Consider the following 15,621-nt stretch of genomic DNA (forward strand, 5'->3'; position numbering starts at 1 on the left):
ACTCCTGCCTTTAATAGGTCCACCCACATTAGTTTCCTAGAGATAACTAGCCTGGTTTTCTCTTCACCTCCTGTCTTCTCTCCCACATTCCCTTTCTTCTCTTTAAAAGTCCTTTTCAGCCTCTTCTCTGCCTGTCTGACCTTATCTACTGCCCTGACAGGTTTTGTTTTAGTCTCCTCTAGCTCCCCCAACTGACTTAAAAGGGTTGTTGCTTCATGAATTTTGCTGTTTAAACCCAGGCCTCCCAGCAAAGACAATAAAGGAGCCCTGAGATTAAATGGTGCAGACTTCATTAGCTTAGAGCGCAGAGCAGACGTGAAGGGTTCCATATCTGGACCCATCCATTCTGGAAATGTATTTAATCCGGTTATACAACCCATCTCACGTAACCTGGAAATACCTTCTCCTAATGTTCTCCACGAGTAGGTATTTTCCAGGTCACTAGGATTAGCGTAGACTCGGACTATACCATCTCTCACGAGGTCTAAGAGTGAAAAATTCACACTAAACTCTTGGGCTTTTCGCATGGCCTGACGCAATTGTGGATCATGGGTTAGCACTCCCAAAGCCACTGCTTCCTTGCCTGACAAAACAACACTGTCCGCCCCTTCATCCCACAAACGTAAGAGCCAACTCAATAGGGGTTCCCCGGACCTTTGTTTGTATTGTTTTGCCAGCTCATGGAGTTCAGTTTGTGTAAACTCCCTGACTTCTTCAAATTCAACATCTCTGGGGTTGCGATAATGCACCTCCCCATCTGCCATATCCTCTCTATCATGTTGCCTTTTCCTATGCTTAGTAATGAGAGGTCTGGCACACTTTTTCTTTCCCATTGGATGATCATCATCATCAGAAACATCAAACACTATCTCCTCATCCTCACTATCATTGGAGGAGACATCCTCACAATCCCAGTTTTGGGATGTGACAATGGCACGTACTCTGGCTTTACTAACAGGTTTACGTCCCTTTCTTTTACTTAAGGCATTAATTGATTTGGTCATGAGGGCTGCACACCGCTCTTGCAAATCATCAGCCCTACTAGCAGTTGAACGCACACACTCTGAAGCAACTGCTAGCTGGTCTTTCAATAACTTAACTTCTGCCTCTGCCTTCTCCCTTCTCTGTGATTCTGTATAGAGAGCATGAAGAAAATACCAGCCCACTGTGGAAACTGTCCTCTTCTCTGCTTTACTTAAATCCAACCCCTTAAGGCTAAAATCTACAAAATGATCTGAGATTTTATCACCCCAAGTCTTATTCAAAGGAGAAGCATACTTTGCAAATTCTTTAGCAAGAGACTCCCACTCATTGTCTCTGGCCCAGATAGGTAAACTGCACATTTCCTTCTGGACACCAGAAACCTCTGCAGCCTTGCTTTTCTTAAACAGCTTACGCAGCATTTTTTACCTAGCACAAGCTACACAACACACCACAAAAAACAAACAGGTCTGTTTCAGTTGAATTTATAGCGCAAATCGCGGACGAGCCCCCAAATGTTTTGCGTGCGTTTCTAGCAAGGTTACTTTGCGGTACAACCAAGGAAACTTAGACCTTTGTGGTGTATAAATGTGCTTTTACTATGCAAAAACAATCTGTACATACAAAACTATTACAATATTTAGGAGCATAATACAAGACTAGCAGATACAGATAAAGATAAAGCAAATATACTTAGCTAAAAGAAGTTTGCAGCCATGGAGTCCCGTTTGCTTTCGCACATGGCACAGAGAAAAGTCAGTAGTCATCGCTTCATGGATGTTTTGTTTGAGACTGACTTCTTGCAGCTTTGAGCAGTCATTTAGACTTGTGATTAAGGAATATACCATCCCCCCAAACCAACACCATTTGTCCTGAGGACAAAAGGGCTGTTTATCCATTGTACAGTGACTTTGAAGGGGGGGGGGTTAGGCTTGGCCAAACTTCCTTCCAAATTTTTACAAAAGAAAGGTTTCATTTAGTGAGCCACTGTTAAAAATGCAATTTCCACAACACCAAGGTTGTTTCAACTGGGATAAGCAATTTAGTTGACTGTTCTCTCCAGAGTATTATATTCAAAGTTTACCTAAATACCATCTCCTTTGGGGACAGATGACATAGCTTCTTATCTCAAAGACGTGTAAATAAAACAAATCCAACAAATGACACAATGTGTCCTTGAAACCTAAAAGATTTTGACTGAATCAGTGACAAAGTCATTTGAGGCCTCAAAGTTCACAATTCTTGACCTGTAATATGGAAATTGGATTTCTATTTTGTACTGTAGGTTTGGCAGAGAAAGGGTTAAAAGTCACATTGCATGACCTAGAAATAGTTACTGAAATGAAGGTCTCTATATTTTGGTCCAAAATATTCCATTACTCCTTGTAGCCAACCTCTGCAAGATTCAGTACGCCTTAAATTCACCTATGGTAATCAGAGGTATCAATATAGCCCCTTTGGAGTTGGAGACATGCTTATGACAATATGGATTGCAGACTTGTGTAGTACAGGGAAGGCATCTAAGTTTTGCACATTTTGCAATTATTTCTTCGGAAACCAGACTAATCCATTTAAAATAATGTGCATACATGCTGTATGTACCACAAAGGATAGGAAAGATAAATTACTGCAGTGTACCGCAATGTGAATAAACATTTTTTTTTTTAATAGGACCATAGCTAGATAGGTTATACATTGTAGTCAATGTGTTTTACTGTCTGTTAAATAAAAGGAAGAAAAAAAATTTATTATATAAATAACTATATAAATAAACGAGTACCTGAGACCTTAGGGAAGAAAAATCACAGTTGCAAAGACGCTGTTTACTTGTGAATAAAAACAGGATTGCAAGCTAAATTTGGTTAATGCAAAGCTCATTTGGCAGGGGCATGTTACCAAATTTGTCACTGTCAGGTTATATGATTATTAATAATAATAAACATGATTTTTATTGCTGCAAAAGGTTCCACGCCTCATGGGCTTTTCAGCATTAGGCATCTGTTTCTCAGATATGCAAGGCTACCACCTGGTCTTCTGTTCACACGTTTCTTTTACCAGGTAAATGCCAGGTTATGCCGGCTTTGGTTGCAAGGTTCCGCAGGAGGCTTTGTTACCTGTTGGATGTTGTGTGCTTGTTAATGTTTTGTAGCCCACCCCTGAATGTATGGTTTAGAAAATAGCATTTTTGACTTATAGTAAAATTATTTTAGTGGAGTATGTTTAGAGACCCTGGGACTGGTCTGATGTTCATCATTGGACGCATTCATCCTTACCATTTATTTACAGCCTTATGTTTCATGTATTTGCTCTTTTTGTATTTGTATATGTCAAAAAATATATATATGTATCTATGTTACACTGTTGGTCTTTGATTTTAAAGATGTTATGTCAATAAACATTTCTAGTTTTTAATTATGTCTTTATCATTTTGAATTATCTGGTACCTTAAAAGTCCCACCAGCCCTCCCATTTCTCTTCCTAACTTTTTTTGTCTTATAGTTCCCCGTCCCATCTTTCCCCATTTCTTGTCCCTTCCAGTTCCCCTCCCCAGTTCCTCTTCTTTTACTTTCTCTATCTTGCTTCTTCCATCCCTCTCCCTTCCCCTGCTTCCTTCCTCCCATCTTTCCCTTCCTTTTCTTTACTTTTTCTTTTTTTCTTTGTACCCCAGCACTTACCTGCACACCTCAGGTTTAGCTGTCGGTTTCACCCTTTGGGATATCTTTCCCAGTATAGATTATATACAGATTAGGGATGCTGTACCTCTATTTACCATCTTGTGCTACAAACACACTCTTTATTTGAAATAGTTATAATGCTGTAACTAAGTGACTGTTATTCCAGTTAAGGACTCCATTTGCTACTCTAGTCCCTAGCTAGACTCATTTTTCCTCCTCTTTGTCTAGGTCTATGTTTGTTTCATATTTGCCTCTGACTGGGTCTATCAAGCAGGTACTTGTTGGGCTGAAATTTAACACCAGTACCTTGTTGCCCTCAGCATGTAGTTGATCTGACATATTAGATTTTACAGGCATTAAAGAACCTTTGTAATGCCTTTGTACTCCCTCCTCCTTCCCCAAAACCACAGGCATACCTTTTATTCATATGTAACCCTTAAGGTCTTTAACATGTCTAAAACAAAGATCCCTGCCAGAGTTGGACAGCCCTGGAGTGCTAAGTCTTTCAAATCCACTGACAATCCTTTCACTGCATGTAGGTTTGTCCCCATTCTTTCAACAAGGTAGGGGAACATCCTGTGGATTTTTGGACCAAGAATATAACTGATATTTAGGTGAGAGGTTGTATCAGTAGGTCACAAAAGTTCCACTCTCCTCCCTGAAACACATTTTTCTGTTCAAATCCCCCTTTCCCCTCAGAGGGCTGCAGTATTGTCTGACCCATTCTGGACCTCAAGCCTTTAACTACTGTTCACATCAGAAAGTTTCACATTTATTACAGGTACTTATATAGCTCCATCAATTTATGCAGGACTTTAGTTATTATGCATTCACATCAGTTCCTCAAGGAGCTTACAATCCAAGGTCCCTAACTCACATTCATACATACACATACCAGGGCCAGTTTAAACAGGATCCAATTAACCTGCCAACATGTCTATGCAATGTGGTAGGAAAACCCGCACAGGGTGAAGGTGCAAACTCCAGGCAGGTAGTGCCGTGTTTGGAATTTGAACCAATGACTCTAGTGCTGCCAGGTGGAAGCGCTAAGCAATCATCCACTGTGCTGCCTACATAGAGACAAATGGGTTTATTGGTGGCATTTCTCCAACAAGCAGAAGGCCTGGCATCCATAGATATTCAGGATGCTTACCTTCCATGCCTGTTATTTCCAATCCTAATTCGTTGCCCTTCTTTTCTGGCTAGCAACTGTTAAAGGATAAGTTCACCTCTGGGAACATGTTACATGCTCCCAATGCTGCAGCTGCTGCCTGATGTCCCCAAACCCCCCCCCCCCCCCAATAGCAGTATGGGGAAAAGTTCCCTATACTACCTGTCACTTTTTATAATCAGCATGGCCTTGCCCACACAGCTGCCTCATTCATTCACACAGCTTTATGTATCAATGAACTACAAGCCCCAACATCCTTTGCGGTTGTTAGCTTGTATTTCTCAATGAACAAGCACGGTACTGTGGAGCGCCATGGCAGTTCATTGATTCTTCCTGTCAGATTGTATTTGCTTGCTTATACATTATGTACGGGCACACAGATGCACTGACAGATTTATAGGAGACTTGCATGGCACCAACAATCTGCTAATCGCTGGTGCAGTGCTTTACAGGATCAAAAAAATAAATAAATGCACATTTTTTTACCTGCAAAAAAATTAGCATTTATTATTTTTTTTCTAAAAGTGAACTTATCCTTTTATTTATATGCAAATACATCCTAAAGGCAGAAGCTGTACCCACACATTGGAAAATAGAATCCTTTGTCCTCCAATATACTAGTAGAGAAAATGAGTCAAAAGAATCTGTAATTTACTTTCTTTAAAATAAACAAAACACTGAATGTAAGAGAATGTTTAAAATACACTTGGCTCCTGTTCATAACTACTACTTTTTGTGCAGATGAGGTTCTCTATTTTAATTTATCGTGTTTAGCATATCTCTGTAGAGAATAAATTGTGCTGTCACTATGAACTCTGACCGATGTAACAAAAAACACAAAGTTTTATTCACTGCTAGTGGAGATAGGATTGTGCAGATCAAGTTCCATTTCTGGTCCCAACTTTTATGTTCAATTAATGCAGAGCATGTACAATAACTGATATACTGTCAGAAATAAAGAACACCTTCTTTGCTTCATTTAATGCAAATAAACTCTGCAAGTCTTTTGAAGTATTCTATTTTCCAAAAAAAATTAATAAAAATATATTTCTCTTTCGTTCATTGATGGACACAGTGCTCCATAAATCATAACTAGTGAGTTATATTGCCTCCTCCAGGATTAGGACTAGACAGAACAAAAATCACCTGTCTACGCCCGTGGGCCATCCTCAGCTGGTATATAACCCCCCCCCCCCTCTGCTCTAGGTAATCAGTTTTAATCTGTCTAGTCAGGAGTAAGGACCTAGGCTCCCAGCTGGGATCTCTGGTCCTAGCAATTTTTTCCTTCCTTACATCTTTTTTGTTTTTTCTCTCCGGAGATCCACAATCACCTGCTGGGCTGGGCGACAGGCTGAATAATCTAGATCCAGTGGTTCGCCCAGCCAGCGAGTGTGCGCAGACCGCAGCTACGCGCTAGGTCAGCTGTGACATAGCCTCATTGACAGAGGCTGGCCTGTGAATCAAACGTCTCGCAGGGTCGCATACGGCTGGGTTTAAGTCTGAGTCGCAGCGGTCCCTTGGCCAACAGCTCCCCTACTTTGGTGGTGAAGAGTTCTGTCTGGAGCATTACCCGCACCATGAAAGGGAATGGAGCATTACCCGCACCTGTCTGGACCTAGATTCTGGTGGGGGCCCCAGGGCAGAGAATGCAGCAGAGACCCCTGGAGTCTCCCTCGCTATCCCCACTCTGTAAGGGTCCTGGGATAGTGCGTGCCTTGCCCTGGTAGTCTGAAAGGGTCCCAGTGAAGGAGAACCCTAGGTGCATGCCCTGCTGTTTGCATCGGTCTCTGCACTGGACCCCCCTGCACTATACCAATACTGTAGAGTGTACAGCAGAGTCTCCCCCAAAGGCATGTCCTACCTTCAGGAGGGGGTCCCCTTGCAGAGGGTGCAGGAAAGATCCTGGCAGCATGCTTCAGTGTTTGTAGCTGATGGTGGCCATTTTCCCTTAGTCTGCCTGGTCTCCAGTTGGCAGCCTTGTTTGTGTAGCTGAATGATGTCTGGGGGGCCATTTTCCCTTAGCTTTGCTGGTCTCCCTTTGGCGACCATGTTTGTGTAGCCCGATGATGTCACGGGCGGCCTTTTTCCCTTAGTTTGGGAGATGCTGGAGACAACTGATGCCTTGTGAGGATGCCGAAGCGCCTCCTCTTCCTTTTTAATTTCCTCTTCCTGTGCCCAGAACATATAAACAGGTATAGCGCCCATGATGATGCTGGGAGATACGCAAAATGTTTCTTTTGGGGGTACCCAGAAAGGGGGACAAAGCTTGTACTTTTAATGTTTTTTAGGTCCTGAGTCTCCTTGTGCGGATTTCATTCCTGCAATGGTTCAGGTGATGTCTGAACTACCTAAGGTCCCCCTAACCCTGTCCAGGGAATTGATTTATCTAGGTCTGATTCTATTTCTGACCAGGATGGTCCTTCCTCTGCACAAACTTCAGGCACCACAGGCCGTGATTCACTAGCTGCTGTCACACATTTTGCATACAGGTTTGAAGTCTGGTGGTATCCACCTTCAAGACAGATCTGTCTGCACAGTCTTACATGCAGCTCCTTTAGCAAGTTCGGCTCCACAGGAGGATACCGAAGTTCGTAACGAGGTCACGGGTCCTCTGAAAGACGCCGTAGGCATCCAAGGGCCAAGGGAGGCCAGTATCATCCTCTGCTAAGGCTTCTTTCGCAGTTCCAATCATCCTGGCAGCTGTAAACGTCCCTTGGGAGCTTCCTCTCAGAGAAAACCAGTTTTCCCAAGGGCTGATCTACCATCCTGCTTTACAGTCCCTGGTTTTCATGGCTTAGCTATTGAAAGCCAGGTACTGATGGATAGAGGGCTGTCTGAATCAGGGATCCCTAAAATAGTGAAGGCGAGGAAGTCATCTTGCAGTAAGATATACCATCGTACGTGGAAAGCATATATTTCTTGGTGTGTGTCGATTGGCGCTCATCCTTGATCCTTTTCTGTGGCTCGGATCTTAACCTTTTTTCAACAGGGCGTTGATCAGAAGTTGGCCTTGAGTACCATCAACGGCCAGGTGTCTGCCTTGGCAACCTTCTTTCAGCGACCCCTAGCCGAGGTGGTTCGTACCTTCCTTCAGGAGGTTCAACATGTGGCCCCACCTGTACGGTCTCTTTTGCCTCCGTGGGATTTAAATTTAATGCTTTCTGTTCTCCAGAAGCTGCCATTTGAGAATATTAGGGAGATTCCCTTGCCTACGTTATCCCAGAAGGTGACATTCTTGGTGGCTAATACCTCGGCCCGCAGGGTATCGGAATTGACTGTCCTGTCGCAGTCCCTATTCAGTGCTCCATAGGGATGAAGTGGTTCTTCGTCCCTGTCCATCATTCCTGCCCAAAGTTGTCTGGCTTCCATTTGAATGAGGACTTTGTGTTGCCTTCCTTGTGTCCCAAGCTGGCTCATCCCAAGGAATTTGCTTTGCATGCCTTGGATGTGGTTTATGCGATCCGGGTGTATCTAGCAGCTACTGAGCCTTTTCGGAGGTCAGACTCACTTTTTGTGGTTATGGACGGACGGACCAAGAAAAGGGCTGGCCGCTTCTTCGGCTACCATCTCCAGATGGATCAGACAGACGGTGACTCAGGCCTATTCCATTAAGGGTCAGGTTCCACCTTTTCCTGTCATGCCTTTTTCTACTCGGGTGTTGAGTGCTTCTTGGGTCTTCCGTCATTAGACTTCAATATCGCAAGTTTGCAAGGTGGCCACTTGGTCGTACGTGCATACCTTCACAAAATTCTATAAGGTAGATACTTTGGCATCTGCGGATGCTTCTTTTGGCCTCAAAGTTTTGCAGGCTGCTGTTTAAGAGGGACTGTTCCCTCTTGAGGGTTGTTTTTTCTTTAAACCTTTATTTTCAGATGGGGCTCCTGTGTCCTGGTTAAGGGCTCTTATGTTTAGCCTTGGGTTATTTTCCCTACCCCCTCATTTTCCTTCTGGCAGTGTTTTTGGACATCCTAGTAGTTATGATTTATGTTACAATGGTGTATAATGAGAATCTATATGAGCTCACACACACTAGCAGCGCTGAATTACACTAAAATACCCTATATAAAAGTTGTGCAGAAATAATGTGTCTTATATTATCTCTCAAAGGTGCAAACCAATGTCCATTCAGAGTGAGTCCAAATGCTGTATAAAGTTGAAAGTTCATAAAATGTAATGAATCCTGGAGTGGAGATCTCTAGACCACCAGTGGTAATAGCTACCGTATACAACCACCGTCACCACACCTCCAAACGTGTCCCCCTAGGTAGTTAGAACTCGCCAGAACCTGGGAAAACAACCGCCTTAAAAAGGATTTAATTCCATGACATGGTATGTGGATCCGTAGAAGTCCGTGTGACGAAACATGTAAGGGCGCGAGCATGCATCCATCAGCTGTCACGTGGAAGTCTGTGTTCCGGAGCTCTGGTTCCCTGGTCATCAGAGGTAGCGGTGAGTCACCGGCACACAACAGACTTTGAATTTATTCTACATGCTACTACCAAGTCGCATTTTTTGTGAGTGTATTTTATTGGGGATTGGGAACTTTTAATAAAGTTTATTTTACGGAATTACACGATTGGTCCTCCCCTGTTTTTTTCCTCACATGTTTCGAGGATTTTGGCTGTGTTTGTCACGTTGAGGTTCTGATTCAATGATCAGCGATTGGTGAATCCGGAGACTAATTGCCTGTGATCCACATACCATGTCATGGAATTAAATCCTTTTTAAGGCGGTTGTTTTCCCAGGTTCTGGTGAGTTCTAACTACCTAGGGGGACACGTTTGGAGGTGTGGTGACGGTGGTTGTATACGGTAGCTATTACCACTGGTGGTCTAGAGATCTCCACTCCAGGATTCATTACATTTTATGAACTTTCAACTTTATACAGCATTTGGACTCACTCTGAATGGACATTGGTTTGCACCTTTGAGAGATAATATAAGACACATTATTTCTGCACAACTTTTATATAGGGTATTTTAGTGTAATTCAGCACTGCTAGTGTGTGTGAGCTCATATAGATTCTCATTATACACCATTGTAATATATTTGATTTTTATAGCGGCTGCTTTTTATGTTCCATTTATTTATCTTGGGTTGAGTGGGTGTTTTCAATACTTACTCCTTTCTTCTAAGTTATGATTTATGGATCGCTGTTTCCGTCGAACGAAAGAGAAAATGGGATTTTTGTGCTTACTGTAAAATCCATTTTGAGTTCATCGAAGGACACAACACCCACCCCTCTATGGAGTTCTGATAATTCTAATACTGCTTGCTACTAAACTGATTACCTAGAGCAGAGAGGGGGATTATATACCAGCTGGGGGTGCCCATGGGCATAGCCAGGTGTTTTTTGTTCTGCCTAGTCCTACTCCTGGAGGAGGCAATATAACCCACTAGTTCTAATTTATGGAGCGCTGTGTCCGTCAATGAAAAAATGGATTTTACGGTAAGCACAAAAATCCCATTTTAGGCTACATTCACACTAAAGTAGCACATTAACAAAATGCTCAAAAAAATGTGTGTCATGCTTGCAGTGCTCTTCATAGTTAATCGCTCCCCAATTGTGGCAAAAACAAGAATGTGCTGCCCTATGTGCAAAGCTTGACAATGCGCCAAAAACATGCAAAAACTCACATGCATGCCATGTGCAACATAGTATGAAGGGAGCTTAGAGGCCCTCTTTAAAGTTCCTCTCACAAATCCTAATGGATAATTGTGTATAACCCTAACCATTATTTTTCTATACCTTCTAGGAATTTATTTGACCAACATTTTAAAAACAGAAGAAGGCAATCCTGATTTTCTAAAAAGACATGGGAAGGAACTGGTGAATTTCAGCAAAAGGAGGAAAGTGGCTGAGATCACTGGTGAGATCCAGCAGTACCAGAACCAGCCTTACTGTTTACAAGTAGAAGCTGATATCCGTGTAAGTAGATTTCATGTTGTGGTAGGCTGGTATAATGAAACGCAGAACTTTAAGAATGTAGATAAATTACTCTAGCCCATAAAAAATAGAAAGGGAGTAGGCAATAGTAATACATTACCACTCCTGTGTCAACAGGGAATTCTTTACTTTATAATATTCTTCAAGTCAAACTATTATTTCTAAAAACGTCACCCTTTCTTAAATAGGAAAAATGATCTTGGTGCTTCCTATACCACTATTAAGTTGAATGAGAGCTTATAAACCAGTATACAAAACTTCCAGTTTTGTTAACTACTGGGAATGAGCCAGAAAATTGCCCTGCGGTGGTATCTGATCTCATTTAGATTAGGCAAATTCTCACCCTCCCATACCCTGCTCTGTTGGAGAGGTTGTGGCTCTCTATAGGAAGCTTGTTGCTTGTTCTATGGTCTTGCAAACATTTTACCAGCCTCCGGTGAAAAGTATTTCAGAGACTACATGGCTGTTTATTCTGATACTATGGCTGCACTGTATATGCTGATTATATGGCTGTATATTCTGATACTATGACTGCACTGTATATGCTGATTCTGTGGCTGTTCTTTATAATCTGATACAGTGGCTGTAGTGTATATACGGATTCTGTAGCTGTACTGTATACACCGATTCTGTGGTTGTAGTGTATACACTGATTCTGTGGTTGTAGTGTATATATATATGGATTCTGTGGCTGTACTGTTATATTGATTCTTTAGCTGTACTGTATACACTGATTCTGTGGTTGTAGTGTATATACGGATTCTGTGGCTGTACTGTATACACTGATTCTGTGGTTGTAGTGTATATACGGATTCTGTGGCTGTACTGTTATATTGATTCTGTAGCTGTACTGTATATACTGATTCTGTGGTTGTAGTGTATATACTGATTCTGTGGCTGTAGTGTATATACTGATTCTGTGACTGTAGTGTATATACTGATTCTGTGGCTGTAGTGTATATGGCTGTGTATTCTGATACTGTGGCTTTACTGTATATGGCTGCATATACTGATACTTATCAGCATATATAGTACAGCCACAGTATCAGCATATACACTACAGCCACAGAATGAGTATATACACTACAGACACAGTATCCATATATAAAGTACAGACACAGTATCAGTATATAAAGTACAGCCAAAGAATCAGTATATACACTACAGACACAGTATCAGTATATAAAGTACAGCCATAGAATGAGTATATAAAGTACAGCCACAGAATGAGTATATAAAGTACAGCCACAGAATGAGTATATAAAGTACAGCCACAGTATCAGTATATAAAGTACAGACTCAGTATATAAAATAGACACAGTATCAGTATATACACTACAGCCACAGTATCAGTATATAAAGTACAGACACGGTATCAGTATATAAAGTACAGCCACAGTATCAGTATATAAAGTACAGCCACAGAATGAGTATATAAAGTACAGATACAGTATCAGTATATAAAGTACAGCCACAGTATCAGTATATAAAGTACAGACACAGTATCAGTATATAAAGTACAGACACAGTATCAGTATATAAAGTACAGACACAGTATCAGTATATAAAGTACAGACACAGTATCAGTATATAAAGTACAGACACAGTATCCGTATATAAAGTACAGACACAGTATCCGTATATAAAGTACAGACACAGTATCAGTATATAAAGTACAGACACAGTATCAGTATATAAAGTACAGACACAGTATCAGTATATAAAGTACAGACACAGTATCAGTATATAAAGTACAGACACAGTATCAGTATATAAAGTACAGACACAGTATCAGTATATAAAGTACAGCCACAGAATGAGTATATAAAGTACAGACACAGTATCAGTATATAAAGTACAGCCACAGAATCAGTATATAAAGTACAGACACAGTATCAGTATATAAAGTACAGACTCAGTATATAAAATAGACACAGTATCAGTATATACACTACAGCCACAGTATCCATATATAAAGTGCAGCCACGGTATCAGTATATAAAGTATAGCCACAGAATGAGTATATAAAGTACAGACACAGTATCAGTATATAAAGTACAGACACAGTATCAGTATATAAAGTACAGACACAGTATCAGTATATAAAGTACAGACACAGTATCAGTATATAAAGTACAGACACAGTATCAGTGTATAAAGTACAGACACAGTATCAGTGTATAAAGTACCGACACAGTATCAGTATATAAAGTACAGACTCAGTATATAAAATACAGACACAGTATCGGAATATAACACACAGTCACAGAATCAGTGTTTACAGTACAGCCACAGTATCGGCATATAAAGTACAGCCATAAAGCACCTACTGTACTATGATCATCATAATGATCATACTGTAAACATAGTGAGATGCTTCTGCTTAGACCTTGTTTACACTTGTATTTGGAGGGCTGTAAAAATGTGCAGCTGAGCTGCTTTTTTTTTTTTTTTTTACCACCCCCTAACAACTCTCCCCTAGGGGGCCTTTCACACAACCTTTCCAATCAGGGTCTTCTTGTCTCTTTTTCAGGCAGGCCTGATCATGAGGTCCATGCAGGTCTATGGGCAGGCTGATGTAAATAGACTTGTGTCTGTTTACACCTACCCCCTTTTCATTCATTCAGGTCCAGAAACAAAGGGAAAAGGACTGCATGTAGGGTTACCACCTCATCCCTTTAAACCAGGACACATATTAATTACACAGGTTCTGTGGCTGATTAAGGTGGTAATTAAACTCACATGGTACCTTAGGTGCATTATATTAGCCTCAGAACCTGTGTAATTATTATGTGTCTTGGATTAAAGAGATGGGGTGACAACCCTAACTGCATGCTTTCCTATTTTTCTGAATCTAAACATTACAGAAGAGAGGTAGCCTGATGTAAGCAGACATCCAGCTGCCCATAGAGCCATTACAGGTTTGCCCCTGTCCACTGTGCTAACATACACATGGACATAAACTGAACAGGTATGGATGTAAAAAAGCTGACCTCTGTCCATTACCATTCAGCTGTGAATCAGCAGGGGATCTGCCCACAAATCCCTTGCTGAATGGTGTGGACAAAGCCTGATGATCTTCAACTTGAGCCCGAGTGTGTAGGAGAAATAAGGTTTTGCCTAGGGTGTCAAAAATCCTTGCACCAGCCCTGCATAGGAGGTAGGCGTCCTTCCGGGTCCGCTCTTTTTTCCTGAGATTGGCCAGCCACAGCCGAGAGATGACACTAGAGAACCAATCAGGGGACTCACTTCTGATCGAGGCATCAGTGAAGCGCATAGTCACTGGAGGGCCGCATGAACGTGATGACCGGGGGGGGGGGGGCGGTAACCGGTTTCAGAGCATGCGTGCGTTATTTAACATGTATACATAGACATTTCATAAAACATTAGGTCATAAATATTTACGTGAAGTCATGGAAAAGCCATGGAAAATTCATGGAATTTTATTAGTATAAATGTGTATGAACCCTGTTGTAGGAATCCTTACATCTCCGGACCCAGTTCTGGCCATTTTAAACTTTGATATTGACAACTTATTAGTGCTCCCTTGTTCTGTAGTGACACATGTAGTTCTAGCAGCACAGCTAACTAGGCAAGGCAATGGAAGAGTAATTTAGTGCCTAATCTATCCAAAGCTGTTGAGATAATCAAAAACACATAATATGTATAAACATATGTTGGCTGGGAAATGTGATTCCCTGTTGGCCTTCGATTTTCAATGGAGCTTGTGGAATACTTGCCTTGGAGCACACTATGCAACTTGAATAATTTTATATCAAGTGTATTGTTAAACCATACTTTTTCTATTTGTACTGCTTTGCCTTAAACTTTACCAGCCTATATAATACATGTATTGCCCTGCATGGTACTAACGTGCCTTATACTTTTCTGTATCCACATTCACTTTTTACACCTTAAAACCAATTAAAACATTGCGAAAAATTAAAAGGGTATTTACTTTAGCCTCTTGATGAAAAATATGTAGGGTGGCCTCTAAACCCGCTTAAAGGCTGTACTTTTTACCCTTTATTTTGTGCATCAGGTTACCTAAGCTTGCTCATATTTCTATTTCTCTGTGTTCTTGGGGGACACAGTGGGCACCTTGGTATATGCCATTTCCTCTAAGAAGTTGACACCAAATAGAAGGCATACCTGCTCCCTTTTTAATATCCTGTCCAGCATTGGTCAGTTTAGCTTAGTTATCTGAATAAGGTAGGGCTTCTCTGCCAAAGTTTCTGCTTTTACTCGCCTTGTGGGTGACTAGGCTACTTCTGAAAGGAAAATGAAAGGAGGGTGCTGCTGTGTCCCAGAAGGGGCTAACCGTTCCCCTTAATTCCTCTTTATTGCTACTAACTGACCCTTCTGTACACTTTGTTCCCTTGGTGTTTTAGTGTGGTAAAAATGCAACCATTATCTCACCCTGTGTTAACTTGGCATCAGTGCTCCAGTACCACTGCAGGGACTCTTCTTTGCCTAGGAAACTTCACCTCCAGCATTACTTTAAAGAAAATCTTCCTCAGCATACTTTTAATGGGAACCTTTCAGTTCTGCCAGTCCTGCACTTTAGTCACTTTCCCCCTATAGTTTCCCTTCCCCCTATAGTTCCTCTATACTCTGAAAGGACAACCTAGCATCTGAAGGGTCCAATAAAGTTTCAGTAAAGTTTTGCTTTCTCCTATTTTACACCGCTTTTATCTCTCTAAAGCAAGAGGTAGCATGTCTTACACTAGAATAAAGGCAAATTGCCATCCGGAAGCTGGCTGACCTTATAAAGCCCATCAATCTTTGTGTGTGTGGTGAGTGCTGAACCAGTTTTGACTGAAGTCTAGCAGTGATGTGAAGTTTGAA

General features: G+C 41.5%; 1 protein-coding gene across 1 annotated transcript in view; it reads left to right on the forward strand.

Annotated features, from left to right (window-relative positions):
• SOS1 (SOS Ras/Rac guanine nucleotide exchange factor 1) overlaps positions 1 to 15,621 on the forward strand; it is a 628,878-nt gene that overhangs the window by 477,111 nt on the left and 136,146 nt on the right. The window contains exon 18 of the mRNA XM_082249445.1: positions 10,583 to 10,755. Coding sequence (XP_082105571.1) covers positions 10,583 to 10,755 — 173 coding nt within the window. The remainder of the gene's footprint in view (positions 1 to 10,582; positions 10,756 to 15,621) is intronic.

The sequence above is a fragment of the Pelophylax lessonae genome (genome assembly GCF_965119305.1).
Source record: "Pelophylax lessonae genome assembly, chromosome: 3".
NCBI lineage: Eukaryota > Metazoa > Chordata > Amphibia > Anura > Ranidae > Pelophylax > Pelophylax lessonae.